We start from the raw sequence: 15,239 nt of genomic DNA, 5'->3' as shown, positions 1-15,239 counted from the left end.
GACATGCCCATTCTTGCTGCTGTTTATAGAACAAGAGAAGTTCCCGTTCCCTGTCCTCTTCAGAGTCCCTTACATCCATCTTCATTCGAAGTGGTGTCCCAGATGCATGTTCCTTCAGCAGATTCTCTTTGAAAACTTTGGCAGCTTGAGACGGTTCTTCAATAAGCTTCCATTCTAAACAAACAACAACAATAATGTTATCTATTCCAGAGAGACATCCAAGACAACAGCAAAACAGCATTCTGAACAAAATTTAAATATAGGAACAGTTAGAAAATATAACCCAGTTGCATGTTATTAACCTGTTAAGCCCTAGGCCTATTTCACAGGCCTCCTGCCCGAAATGACATGCCCAAAATGAATAGAATATGCCTCCACAACTACAAGGGCTATATGAATAAAGTTGGTTTCAAAAAGAAGGTAACACCTGTGAGGGGACTGCAGAAGTGTCAGAATCAATATAGATGTTACTGTGTCAGAGTAAATTCTGCTAGAACATAGTAAGAAATGTCAATTTTAAATTTTCGCCTAGAGAAAACACATTACTTAGAGTGAATACCACCTTGAAACTATGGGATAGTAGCCCAGAACCTTTAGGGAAACATATAACAACATCTAATGAGTACCCTGTTCCAGGATAAATGCTAATAAAGTGAATAAAGTGATTTTAGAGAGGTTTTAGTACAGGTAGGTCCAGGCGGACTAAATGGTGCCATTTGGGCACTTTTGGGCACCATTTGACCTTTCTAAGGTACCAGACTGTAAATCTAATTTTATTTCACTGACATATCACTATAGGTATTCATTCCATCCAAATTCAACATTTTTGACTTGTTTTGAAAATTCACCCAGGGCTCTATACATTTTTCCAGTCAAAGTAAACCATACAATCGAAATGAAGTTTGACTCCAACTGGAGCAGATATATTTGGGAAATACATATAATAAAACCAAACTGTAAAATCAAAGGTAAAAACACAGCTAAAAACTACAATCACTAGGGATAAAGATATATATATATATATATATATATATATATATATATATATATATATATATATATATAAACACGCTGGCAGCAACTTTGAACAACTATAACTAACTAACTATAAACACTAAGGGCTGTCATGCCACTGCTGGATATACCCAAGATATCGTGGGTATGCATTGGTCAATTTGGATGATTGACACCTCTATCGAACCGTAAGAGCCAATAGAGTCGAGGGAACGTCAAATCGAAGGACCCGAATCCATGTAAAAAAAACACCATTCGCCATTCAAAAGTATCACACTGTATAACGTTTTTGATTTGTTTTGTTTATTTTGCTCTTCTTTGGTTGCTAGTTCGGTGAGTTTTCGTCGTAGAGTGATGGGAGTGATATCATTGGAATTTGTGGAGCCTCAGCTTTCATATGACCTATAGTTTGTGTGGGTGGCATGGAGTAGCGAAATCGGCGACGGCCAGTATGCGCGCATGCACGTTTTGCGTGTTTTGCTACGGGCTCATTTAGTTGCTTGTTGTTAGAATTGTGTTTTGTTTAGGTAAAAATGGCTATCATGGGCTTTTAGCCGAGCTTCTTCCCGTTACGTGGGTATGCAACATGGACATGTTGGAGCATGGTGGTGCTGTTTACAGCTGTTTACAGCACACGTTGGTGCAGCTGCCCCCGCCCCCGGGGGCGCTCGGGTTTAAGAGGTTAATTGTCTGTAACTGTATTATCTTATCTAATTATATCGTGTTATTTTTCTATTGACTTTGTTTCAGTTGCTCAGTTATAGCAACCCTATCGTGATGACACAAACCGCTGTCTGCTTCTTTACTATCCAGCTCCTCGTTGACCATCACTGCTGGCACTTCTGCACTTTCAGCTGATGTTCCAGGCCTCACTGGAACACTGTCACTGACGGTCTCACTATCACTTTGGCCTCCCTCTTGTTCTTTCTCTGATTCCTGCATGGGTGTCCTTGAAGTTAACAAAATTTAAATTATGGTCATACTCCCTTATTTGTGTGCACAAGACTCTTAAGAGAGACATTTTCCCAAAGAAAAATTAATATGCGACCCTTGCATTGCTTTAGGAAGTACATACCCATTGCAGCTCAATCTGTGCAGCTTCATCTCTGAAAAGGGAACCTCCTTCTGACAGGTGATGCAGGGGATGACTGGACCAGAGGCAGAACTTGAGCTCTCCTAACAACAACAAATAGCGTTTAATTAATGATTGAAAGTCACCAGTAAGCTTTGTTTTGATTATGTATTGAACTAGGTCTCTGTAAATGTATGTACACAATCGAAGGGTAGATCCTGTTGAAGCGGACGAATGAAGATTGTAGCCTGTCCAATCATCGAAGCTGGATCCTTTAGATAGGCAAGCGTGTATCCAGTGCTGGGACACTGAAGCAATGCCAGATTTCGACTCCGTGTAGATCCTGCAATTTTTAAAAATTCGAAGCCTCCCCCTTCTTGGAGCTTCGGAAATACTTCCATCAACTTGTTTGTTATGACCATGGGATCGCTGTCATTCCCTGGAGAAAAAAAAAAAAATCATAACTCATTGACTCAAATAAGCCTGTGATAACTATTATTCACACTATGAAAATCAATTAAGTTTGAGTCAAATATGAACAGGAAATATTTATAACTATAAAAAGAAATGCTGAGTAGAACTGCAAATCATTTCAACGAGCCGGACAGTACAAACTTATTTTGGTTTTGGTAAATGCCTAGTTTCGCACTGACTTGAAAATGTCACTTTGTGCTCTCCAAGTCCTGAAGTATGAAGGTCCGCTTTAAGCTGTACGCTTGGGACTTTATCCGCCTTGTGGTCAGCCAAACAACACACAGTGTGTGTATAGCTTCTTCGACTCACTTGGACTTGAGCTGGTCGTCTCGTGATATTTCTTCTGGCTCCGCCGTTATACGGCGCAAAGAGCCTTGCTACCTCAGCTGCAACATAGATAAAAATGGTCACCAGACAGCTAAAGCAGCCTCAACTTCTATCTTGGGATGCTACACCGGAGCTAGGGGGTTCTATAGCCCAAATAGACCCGAGCACGTTCTGTATTATGTAATATTATGAGCCCGAGCCCGATTTCAACCCGACATTTTTTTAATACATGTGTAACTTTGTACACATTAGTTACGTAGGCCTACTCTGCTAAATATATATGTAAGGAATAATGAATCAAGAACGCCGGTCATCATTGGGAAAATAATCCCCGACAGGGCGAACAGGACACCGACGTGCAGCGGAGGTGTCTTGCTTCGCCCTGAAGGGGCTTATTTTCGATAATGACCGGCGACGTTCTATACATTATCCCGCTTATTACACAATCCACAGCTACTTGCCAAAACGAAAAAATAACTTCACATGGTGTGTCTTTTTACAAATTATTCGTTACCAGCATTCGTAGTGTTGATCAGCAGTGAAATAGTCCGCCAAAGACGTTGACGTCGCTTAGCAACCGAAGAAACTGGGGTTGAAGTTACCGGACCACTACCCATGCAAGTGAACGGAGCGTTCCACGGCATTGAGAAGACCCGTGCAATAAAGGCCTATAATATTTCTGTTTATGGCATAGATTTCTCCTCAGATTAGGCCAATAAAGCAATGATTAAAAAAAAACACAAACGCTCGATCAAAGGCCCGGCCCGACCCGGCTCGAGGATAGGGAAATATAGGGTAGGGTCAATCTAAACCCTCATAGTTTTACATGAATTGGCTAAACAAATGTTTAGCTAATCAAATTGTGCAGAGAAATTACCAGGATAGCGCCCACCAATTTGGGCCGCTATTTAACAGTGGAACAGGTATCAAATGGGTTTCCCGTAACCAGACGTCCTCTTCCAGTAATGGTGGAAGTAATGGTCCAGTAATGGTTCCCCTGTCTTCCAGACAGGGGAACATGGGACCCTTTTTCAGAAAAAAGGGTCCTATGTTCCCCGCCGCAACTGGGGAACATAGAACCCTTTTTCAGAAAAAGGGTCCTATGTTCCCCGGTCACATACATATCGGGGAACATAGGACCCTTTTTGGGAAAAGCGGGGAACATAGGACCCTTTTTTTTAAAAAAAGGGTCATATGTTCCCCTGTCTCATACAAAGCGGGGAACATAGGACCCGGGGAACATAGGACCCGGGGAACATAGACACGCTCCCGCCAAAAATCAGCTCACACTATTTAGCCGATTAGTGAACTAGTTTTATGCTCCCACCATTAACAACGAACGTATTACACACGAAGCAAATTTAGCTAGCCCTTGCTGTGATTAGTAGCACACCCGGCTAACATGAAATTACTTAGCTTACCTTGGACGGGTGTACGTAATGGAGCAGCAGGTGTCTGCTGTGACTGAGCCGTCGGAGCCGGAGGAGTTCTGCTCAGAGCCTCTTCTATTAAATTAGCGGCTTCTCGCAGCAGCTCCGGGCAGCTTTTAGACATTTTGTAAACCGAATGTGTTCACTCGCTCTGCGTCAATGCATTATCTGGAATTGATTTGCCTTGACTTGATGCGCAGGGTAACCAATCAGGCGTTAGGATCCGCCTACCAACTTTGATGGGCGAGTTTGACAGTTTGACATTTCATGAAGCACTGCAACACAGGATCATGAAATGTAAATGTAAATCCTGAAATGTAAATGTAAATCATGAAATGTAAATGTAAATCATGAAATATAAATGTAAATTAATTAAATAGTATTTAATTAATGAATTAATGACACATTTAATAAAACATTTATGTATTTAATTCCAATTTTAATTAATTAATGACACATTTAAGGAATTATTTAATGGTGTATTTATTTATTTAATGGTGTATTTATTTATTTAATTGTGGCACTTTTAGTCCTCCATATCCTGAACCCTTTTCAATGAATTACTTTAATATCTGATAAACATGCATTCCATCTCAACCTATTCATACACCGCACACTATCTAAAATTGAAATGGTCTCAATTGTAAAGTCAAATGCATAATTTCCAAAACAAAGTATGTATAATTAATGTTGTTGCCCGACCCTTGATCATATTTGATGTGAATAGCACTGAACAGGCCATGAGCGGCATACTCAAGTCAAATGCATATTCTCCGGCAGATGTGATACAAAAAATATCTAACATTTAAATTGTCATTGTTATACATTACTAAAATATGGGATAATATGATAGGCACATAATAAAAAGGAGTGTACACAATTGTACCGTATCATTTGTAAACATCCATTTAATCAAGTACGAAGAATTCAGCATAGTTGACAGAAAATAAGTATAGTAACTTTTCCCCTTTTGGTTGTTCATCTCTGATGCCAGAGGCGGTGAATGTAGTACAGTGACGTGGTCAAGTAGTTTTACAGTGCATGAAATGTATAGGAGCTAATCAGTTTTGTCCAGCTCTGTGAGCACACAGAAACATGAATACTGGGTGAAATGGGTGACCGAGTCTGAAATGAGAGAGAGAGAAAAGTCATACACAAATATGCGTTCTTAATTATATCCATCTATAATAACATTGTCTGCTGGGTAAAAGTTTGGTGCATGATATAAACAAGTAAACAATACCCCATGTGATACATTTGTTCTATTTACAGTTAGTGGGTCTAGTGTTAGGTTGCAAATATTGACAGTATAGAAATCACACTTCAATAAACGTCTCCGGATTCTGAGCATCGAAAGTAAGTATCGAAAGACAGTTGGTGATCTTCATGAAGTTAATATGATTTATTTAAAATCAACATGTAGATGACGTTGAGACCCACCTGGTGCCCCGATGGCGGCTATTTAACACAAGTTTAAATTGGCCGTCATATTCATTCCCATCGAAGTAGTTCCAAAGAACACTACCACTTTAACATAATGCTACCGTCAAACCAAATCGTGTAAACCTACGCAGCAGTTTGCTGATGAAGGCCGGACGTTTGGATACAGGCAGGTAGATCCCTATAAAGTAGACGGGCACTCCCGATAGAGCGATCCCAATGCCAATCAAAGAATTGATGGTGTCACAGTAGAGCGGAACCGCCACCAGGAAGACTGAGCACATACAGAACACCACCGGGTACAGCAAGGACAACTGCAGGAGAGAGGAGCAAAGATCAAAGTTATGTATAAAAGCAGTCACTTATCACTCATATACATACCAATAAAGATTGTTGTTGGAGTTTAATCGTTTAGAAAATGTCCTCTAGTCCCCATCTGAATGTAGAAGAGATGTTAAAGTGATGACATGACTTTAAATGTTTTCTTTATCATTAGATCAAACATAGCTGATATGAAATAAATACATGTTTTGGGAAAATAATGGCTGAGATGGTTTGGCACACAAAGGCAGGATCGGTCAAAATGACCTCTGATCACATGTTAGACGTTCTGTCCACTAGGCGGGCACCTTGAGCGGCCTGGGCCGGTCAGGCTCCTTCCAGCGGAGGTAGAGCTGCCCTGCGATGGACAAGCCCATGAAGAACCAGTAGCTGAAGCTGTAGTAGTTGATGAGCTGAAACACGTCCTTCACCGTCAGGTAGACCAGCGCCATGACACACTAAGGACCACGCAGGACCAGAAGAGACGTCAGCGACTGAAAAGTTGCCTTTTTTATGTCGATTTACGACTTAAGAGTTGACACAGTCAGTTATTTAGAAGTAGATAACTAGTAAGTAAAGTCTGACAATGACATGAACGTCGCGATTGAACAAGAATGCATTGTAAATATGTATTTACCTTACATCCTACTTTAACTCTAGTAAATATTTAATACCGAGACAGCCCGTGCTAACGTCATAATAACTTCACTGCATACAAGGACCTTGATTTAATCGGCTATGAATGACATTTGATAATTAAACCCTTTGACTAGGTGAACGTAGCCTGGCTGCAGAGGACCTCTGTACACACAGGTAGATCGTCTTACATTGAAGAGCAGCGCGGGGACGGGAGTGAATCTCTCCACGTGGATCATGGACAGGGCGTCTGGCAGGTGGCCCTCACGCGCCCCCACAAAGAACAACCTGGACAGATGAGAATCTAATAATTGAGAAGAATGCATTGATATAAATCTTATCAAGACAATAGGAACCAAATACTAAAACATATGTTAGAAATATAAAGATTTTTAGAAGCTATTTAAGCAAAAATATATAGGAGGTGCAGTGAAATAGCCAGAGGAGTACATGCAAACAAATAACACAATTTATTCAAATAATCAAATGCGCTTTAAAAAAGTGTGGGGGCAACACCTGCAGCACAGCCCCAAAGTTCATGTGTGATCATGTGACTGATGGTAGACCGGATGGTCTAAATCCGATTTTGTGTGCGAGTGTGCTTGTGTCTATGTGTTCCCTATGTGTTCCCTGTGTGTGTGTGTGTGTGTGTGTGTGTGTGTGTGTGTGTGTGTGTGTGTGTGTGTGTGTGTGTGTGTGTGTGTGTGTGTGTGTGTGTGTGTGTGTGTGTGTGTGTGTGTGTGTGTGTGTACCACCACTAGATCTTGAGATACTCAGCACTGCTCATGTGTGGTTTTATTGTTCTGAGCTGCAAGGGGGCGCTCATTCCATGGAAGACTGAGCCCAGGACAACACTGTATGGTACGGCTATCAGACAAAGAGCCCACCAAATAACAGATGGATACAGATGGATACGCCCGACAATCCCAGTGCGGTTATGGTTACAAGCACATTATCACGTTCACCTTCGTCTTTATGTCATGGCTTAGCTTGGTTTCATTTAGCATTTGATTGTGAAGGTGAGGTTGCATTATGCTTTGCTAAGCTATGATACTCTTATTATTATTTTTTACCAATTCCTAGGCGCATTTATTGAAGCACTTCTGGAACGCAACACATTTGCACAGTGACGACAACACTGGTGGCAGGTCATCTTTCTTATCTTGGCATTAAGGGGTTGTGTGAAGGCAGACCAGCTCCTTCCTCAGGAAAAGTGAACTCTTCTACAGGCCTAATGATTATTAGTTCAGTCCAGTCCATTTATTACACTGTTAAATCCAGGACAGCAGCCAGGAACTGGTGGTCCAGCCATGTGTGGAACATATTGGGGGTCATTAAGCATGACAGCATGTTTTATTCAGTTTTTTTTTTTTTTTTTTTCAATGGTCTCTTCCAGTGAGTTAACTGGAGTAACTGCGTCCAACCCTAGAGCAAACTGCCCAACCTCTAACTGCCTTTTGGAAGACATGCATTTAAAATCAACAAGTCCCTTTGTGTAAACATGTCTGCAATGCTCAATGGTAATGTCTTACGCCTAGGCCCACAGCCAGCAGCTATGGATGGTTCAAAGGCCTGTATTACAGTTGCTTTCAGACCAGGTCATGTTGTAAGATACTGCCAAAATGGCTGCTAAATTAGGATTCATAGTTTTGCCTTCTTTAGTATGTGATGGATTGCATGAAGTAGTTTACTGCTGCATAGGAGTCTGTGCCACATCATATAGAGATTTTGCATGTTGCCTAATGCTTGCATCCTGTGTGTGGTTTCTAGATTTACTCTTGATGTCTTATTTCTGCCCGTTCTTGCTGTGACTCATCCTCTCATATCTTCTAAGGGATCAATAAAGTTCCCTTATTTTCTTTCAGCTGAAGATTGGAGAGAAGATGGATATGCAGCAGGCTCTTCGTCAAGGTGCAAAGAACCAGTTGAGCGCTATGATTAAATATTTACTTAAATCTATTTCCCGAGAATATCAAAAGTGACTGTTTACTTAGTTAAAATAACTCTAGTCTTCAGATAAAGAAACACCTATGTACTTGGCAGCAATCCTTTTTGAACAAAAACAAACATTTGATACCTATAGCCCGTAACTAGATTTGGGGTATTTGAACGCTTCATAAATATACATTACATATTTTTCTAATAGTCTTTAGGGTTTAACTGGTTGCTAGAACTGCAGGGAAATGTGTTTTTATAATGTTTTAATCTTTCATAAGGAGGTTGAGGGAAGTTGGATGCAGGCTATTTTCTTCTCTTAAATTAATCTGTTTGCTCATTTCATGATCTTATGGAGCTAAGAGTAAAAGGCATTTTTGTTGGGTGTGTTTTTTGTAGCCTGCCATTATAATTTGATCTTTCAAATGGGAAACAAAAGTGCTTTAACAAGCAAGTACTCAAATAATATCAATAGAAAATAGCTTTCAGCTTGCCTTCATCTTTGAAACATTGGTGTGACATTGTTTCTGAAATTGTTTTGACTTCAGGCGGTACCAGGTTTGTAGCCATACTTGTAGTATGCCGGTAAACCCTGTAAATGAAACAAAAACCCTTTGAGACCCTCCCAATGGGGTTCATACACAGTTTATCCCATTCACGCCTTTTCCAAAAATGTAAAAAAGATAGGACCAATCAGCGCTCGGGGGAAGGAATATCAGTTCATTACGAACAAGGGTTTCCCAAGCCCCCCCATTAAAAAATAATAATGGAGGTGCCCAAAATCCGAGGGTGAAGGTGTGTTTACCTGGAGGCAGCGATGATTGAGGCGTTGAGACCTCCGTAGCAGGACAGGGCTACAGCAATGGGGATGATCCAGCTCATCACCCCCAGAGTGTGGTCGGCAAACGTCTGGTCGACAACAACACAACCAAATCCCTTAGTCAGCATTGGAGTCTCATTTCAGATATTAGCTTTAACAGAGGAAGAGTTGGTTTGTCAAGCATATTTTTTTCACGTTACTTTTACTTAGATTGACTTGCATACGTGAATTTGACATAAAAATAGCAGATATTTACGTTAGATTATATAAAAGCTATATAGAGTACATGTCTCTTTTTTGATGATATACATGTTCCAGCAAAATATGCAATGTATGTGTGCACACACAAATATAAACTCCATACTGACCACAGCCACAGCGTCACTAGCCAGTATAGCGCTCATGTCCAGAACAGCATAATAAGCTATGTTGGTCAGGATATAGATGACGGTGACTATAGGCATGGAGATGGCGATTGCCAGGGGCAGATTCCTGTGAGACACACATGTGATCCTTTAGTTAACGTTGCATTTGGGGAAACGCCCAAGAAGTACGACAAACAAATGTTACCCTTATGCGGACGGTGTGGGAAGATGTTCACCTTTCAGGGTTCTTGATCTCCTCGGTCACAAAGTTGAGGGTGTCCCAGCCCGAGTAGGAGAACAGGGCCGAGTAGAGGGCCAGGGCGATATCCCCCGGGTCTTTGGAGGAACCCTCGAAGGAGGACTCAAAGTTGGCCGTGTAACCTGGTAGTGGCACAAAATTTAGACACAGAAATGAAGAAAATCTGAAAACAACAGTATAGGTCATGAGATACAAAATAAAAATGAAGATACTCCAATTATGACGGTATATCCAATATTTGTCTAAATCTATTCTTCTATTTGACCAGCCTACATATAGGCTGTGCAAATGGCAGAAGGGAGGAACGAGACACCGGTGGGAACATGAGAGCCGGTCAGAAAGGTAAGCAGTTAGCACCCAGAAATGTAAGCGGGAGTCATTGCGTTTAATCAGGGACCCCAGCCATCCTTGCCACAATCAGATGCAATACCATGTGTTAAACCAAGCCAGGTCGAGCCCATATTTGCATCTTATCCCAACTTTCAAAGGCTTTGACCAGGATCAATCCTTATCACTACTGTTCAACCCACTACATCACTATTCTTCTAAAATGAACTTTTCTTAATCAATATTATACTTTCCTTTTACATTTATCCATCAAACAGGAAGGCACTTCACCGATTTGAAACATTGAGGCTCCTTTTGGGGTAGTGTGAATTCTTTTTTTTTCATGTTGTGCAAGTTTCCAATACAAACTGTAACTAGATGTAGTTAAAAATAAGTACAGAGTTTCGGACCTACGTCATTGGGATGCAGAAGGAAGAGTATTTTCAACTACAATCTGTTCTCAATAAATAAAAAACACGCACAGCTCCTTCTGTGGGGCTTCCCCCTCCCCTGAGCATTGCTTTTGTTTTGTTATTGATGGCAGCTATTATAAACTTAAATAATAATAATAAAAAAAAATATATAAACTTCCCCTCTACCCCAACGGAAGCCTCAATGTGTGACATTTTGTGAACTCCCCCTCTAAGGGTTTGGGGTTTGTACCACAGTGTCCAGCTCACTTGTAGGCCTCCCTATGCATGACACAAATGATGGTGACAAGTGAGAAAGTGGTTTAATTAACGGCAAGATGAGTTTGGAAAAAAAAAAGCATGCTATGCTAAATGTATCTATGTAATGACTGAAAGTTGTGATGTCTTCAAGGGGCGAAGAAAAACCAAAACATACATTCAACATCATCACATTGTACATTTTGTCTCTGGTAAGAGTAAGTGAAGGTTAATGGAGCCAGTATGGGCCAGGGACTGTATGGATGAACAAATGAATGACGGTTGGACTTGCTCACCCTGGCCCAACTTGACGATGCCAGTGATAATGATGAGAATGAGGGCTGCCACCTTAGCGTAGGTGAAGATGTCCTGTACCCGAGTACCCCACTTCACGTAGGCTGCGTTGATGAAGGTCAGTAAGCCTGAGGAGGGAGGAAGCACACAATGAGGTGTTCTGTAGTAGAGATATGGATCGTTCTCAATGGCGACTTAAGAATGTCAAGTCTAGTTGGACTGTTTGTGTTGTGCATCTTTTATTCGTTCATGTTTAATTTCAGGTTTGTACTCCGAAGACAGCCTACCTAAGATCCTTACGTTTACAAATACACCTCCTCATTAATGTGCAGTGTATTGTTAGCTAGTGTAATCAGTGTATTTATCACTCATACTAACACACTTACAGTGCTACCCCAACAAATATGCATAGATGCAATGAGTCAGGACTCAAACCCAATAACTAATACATACAACCTGGAAGCATTCACAACACTCAACCACATGTCCCCTTAAGACTATGGAATATGATGTACTGTTCACTAAAACCAGTCTACTGGTAGCCTATATAAAATCCATCAGAACATTACATAAACTAACGGTACCAACTACCCAAGAAAAAGTACACTCAAATATACACTTAATTTAAGTCTACTTAGTATAATTAGTATACTTCCATGTCCCTTGAAAGAGGATTGTAATCACAATGCTCTCGATACAAACTAATGCCTTAAAAAACAATTCATGAATTGCCATTGGCAGTCCAGTATAGGTTTTGAACAGGAATAAAAAGGCAAAACAAGGGTCTTGTTTGGAACTTTAGTAATCCTTGGGTTAAACACGCCGTTGCCCGCCACTCACAGATGCACGCGGCCGCGATGAGCCTGGAGGCGGCGTAGGGCGGCTCGCAGGTGGGGAACAGCGGCTGCACCAGGTAGTTGGCGAAGGTGATGGCGATGACGGCCTGGCTGGTGGGCTCGATAATGAGCAGTGACGTCCACAGCCGGATGAACGCCACGAAGCCGCCGAAGGCCTCCAGGATGTAGGCGTAGGACGCGCCCGACTTGGTGATGGTGGTGCCCAGCTCGGCGTAGCAGAGGGCACCCACCACGGAGAACAGGCCGCCCATGGCCCAGATGACCAGGGAGAGGCCGTACGACGAGCTGTAGATCAGCACGCCCTTGGGGGACACGAAGATGCCCGAGCCGATCATGTTGCCCACGATGAGGCTGACGCCGTTGAGCAGGGAGATGTCTTTTTTCAGCTGCATGCTCTCCTTGGGGGGCTCCTGGGGCCGCAGGGTAGCGGAGGGCTCCGGCGGGGGCTCTGCGTCCGCCCCCATGGCAAGCTGATCCTCCTGCTGCAAGGCGGGGGGCAGCGGTTAGGACTAGTAGACTACCAGGTTTAACTAGTAGACCAACTACTAGGACACACGTTGGACTGACCACTAGATCGAGGACAGAGGAGAAGAGGAGCTGTTTGTAGCACATCTTATAGTGCGTCTAGTCCGAACAGCTTCTAGATTGCTAAACCAGCTGCTAGACCGGTAAATACACCAACCACTAGGCAGACTAGGAGACTGACTACTAGAACAACGACTAGACTGCTATACTGACAACCTCACTACTATGCCGACTTGTAGATCGGCAGGTAGACCGACTACTATACCGGCTAGTAGACCCATGAATAGATCGGATAGTAGACAAACTACAATACCGGCTAGTAGACCCATGACTAGACCGGATAGTAGACAAACTACAATACCCGCTAGTAGACCCATGACTAGACCGGATAGTAGACAAACTACAATACCCGCTAGTAGAACCATGACTAGACCGGATAGTAGACAAACTACAATACCCGCTAGTAGAACCATGACTAGACCGGATAGTAGACAAACTACAATACCCGCTAGTAGAACCATGACTAGACCGGATAGTAGACAAACTACAATACCGGCTAGTAGACCCATGACTAGACCGGATAGTAGACCAACTACTGTACCGACTAGTAAACGGGCTCCTAGACTAGTGGTCCACTAATGTTGTTCACCCTGGGTAGACTAGTTAAGAACACAAAGGCAAAAAAGGTAGCACAGAACAAGAGAAAAGGGGTGTTATCCATGGGTGGCTTTTATACATTTTCCCTTAGTATAACAGAGAGAAACTGATGGTGCCACGTCTGCGATAATCCAGCAATTTCAACCCTGGTTGTTGGAGCCACGGGTTCCAGGCCCGTTGTGGGGCCTTACACTTGGCATGCTGGTGTGAGGGCGTCAGGGGCTGGAGGTGGAGGAACAGTGTTAGAGAATAGAGGCCCTGGTGGGTTCAGGGCAGAGGCCTGCCAGAAGCAAGGTCAGGGTCACAGGACTGTTTGAAATGAGCCTCCGATATATAAGAAGGGCGTATGCAATGAGGTTAGGTCAAGATGTGCAGGGTGCATCATAGGACAGAGAGGAACACATTGTTCTGTAAGTAACGTGTAAGCAAGATTGTGGGCCAGAAGGATTTTTTTTTTTTTTTTTTTTTTTTTTTTCAATTGTAGCTCCTCAAGGTATTGATATTGGAACAACTGATCTTGGTCTATCGCACAAATTAGAAAAGTACCACAAACCCCAAGAACATGTGATTCGCAAAGATATGTTCAAAGAAAATATAAAAGTGAGCTGAAAGCGTTCTTAATGTAGGGCACTTCTGTGGCTCATCCAAAGTTTGTAGCGACCTTATAGATTCCTCTGTATTTCTATGAGCTTAGAGGTAGTCACAACTAACGTTTGCTGTTACTCATGACTTGAGAGCCATTCCATACCTCCCTAAGAAATAAAAGGAATAGTCCTAAAACGAAAAAAACAAGTACAACAGTGTGTGGTTGTGTCATCGACTCAAGACAAGCACGTCATCTGTTCAAGACACGAGCGGGAAGCCCAGTTGTAGTGGTAATGCAACCGGGCCAGTATAGTACAGTGGAAAAACGCCAATTGTTAAGCATCAAATTTCCAAATCTTGCAGACATTTCTAGACTGGCTGTCTCGGTGACGTCATTAGTCTGACGACAAGGGTGAGAATGAGTACACGTGGGTCTGAAATAAAATAACTGATCAGCTGAATCAGCCTCAGCGCTTGGCTTCCCTTGTCATCCTAAACCCGGAGGCGAGCTCGTGTTATTGTTTGCATATTTGTGTCACAAGCGTGTTAATCCAAAAGACCAGGCAAATCGTTTGATAGCCTAAAAGAAACCGACCCGCAGCACCACTGATCCCGTGACCATCACTCCGGCAGGTGTCTCTTCTCTACTTATTAGTACTCGGTATAAACCGAGGTTTATATACGGTATAAACCGTCCTGTCCCTCTAAAAATGAACGCTGGACCATTTCAGAAAAAGTAATAGTAGGCCTATCAGTGGGCTGTTCGCTCCGGGAAAGAGGATCAAAATGCCCTCGTTTCTTGGGTCGGATGTATGATCCAATATCCTACATCTTGTGGGTAGCTGAGTTTCCGTGTTTAGTCCCCTTTATCCATCTGATTTAAAAACCTTGCGGTGCACGTCCGCTGCAGAAGACGTGATCTCATTCTCAGGCATCCTCTTTGTCTCATATCAGTGGCTCCAAAATCTCCTGCTTATATTGAGCATAAACATATACAAATGTGCAGTCTCTTCCTGACCATCCACATTAATTGTTCAGTTGTGTTAAAGATATCCTACCTTATTGTCGTTTGTGGTGGTCGTCTACCGGTACTGGCAGCCAGCCAACACGGAGGGGAAAAGACTATGCGGCATCTTGCAGAGCGTCAACAACTGGAATACTTCACCGGCACAGCCCCTTCAGAGTCACGTGATCACTACCATTACCTTTCTCGATACAGTTCTGGGGTGCTGT

At 42.4% G+C, this 15,239-nt stretch overlaps 1 protein-coding gene across 1 annotated transcript; it reads right to left on the bottom strand.

The window, feature by feature from the left end:
• Positions 1-5,300: 5,300 nt before the first annotated feature.
• LOC307075528 (Y+L amino acid transporter 2) lies at positions 5,301-15,146 on the bottom strand. Its single transcript, XM_079736144.1, has 10 exons — positions 15,065-15,146; positions 12,223-12,721; positions 11,385-11,510; positions 10,071-10,215; positions 9,838-9,961; positions 9,455-9,558; positions 6,906-7,002; positions 6,387-6,536; positions 5,888-6,071; positions 5,301-5,442 (listed from the first exon to the last, which is right to left on the bottom strand). The coding sequence occupies exons 2-10, from the start codon at positions 12,701-12,703 to the stop codon at positions 5,375-5,377; spliced, it is 1,479 nt and encodes a 492-aa protein (XP_079592270.1). The 5' UTR covers positions 12,704-12,721; positions 15,065-15,146; the 3' UTR covers positions 5,301-5,374.
• Positions 15,147-15,239: the final 93 nt, after the last annotated feature.

Source organism: Pollachius pollachius (genome assembly GCF_949987615.1).
Source record: "Pollachius pollachius genome assembly, chromosome: 5".
In the NCBI taxonomy this organism is placed as follows: Eukaryota; Metazoa; Chordata; class Actinopteri; order Gadiformes; family Gadidae; genus Pollachius; species Pollachius pollachius.
This window is presented reverse-complemented; position numbering and strand designations above follow the sequence as displayed.

What these genes read in the sequence shown, in the direction of transcription:
- LOC307075528 (XM_079736144.1), bottom strand. Translation starts at nt 12,703, where the DNA reads ATGGGGGCGGACGCAGAGCCCCCGCCGGAGCCCTCCGCTACCCTGCGG. An exon ending in CATCGCGGCCGCGTGCATCT is followed by an intron (nt 11,511 to 12,222) that starts GTGAGTGGCGGG and finishes CTCCCTCCTCAG; the next exon opens with GCTTACTGACCTTCATCAAC. An exon ending in TCCCCGCGCTGCTCTTCAAT is followed by an intron (nt 6,537 to 6,905) that starts GTAAGACGATCT and finishes CGTGGTCCTTAG; the next exon opens with TGTGTCATGGCGCTGGTCTA.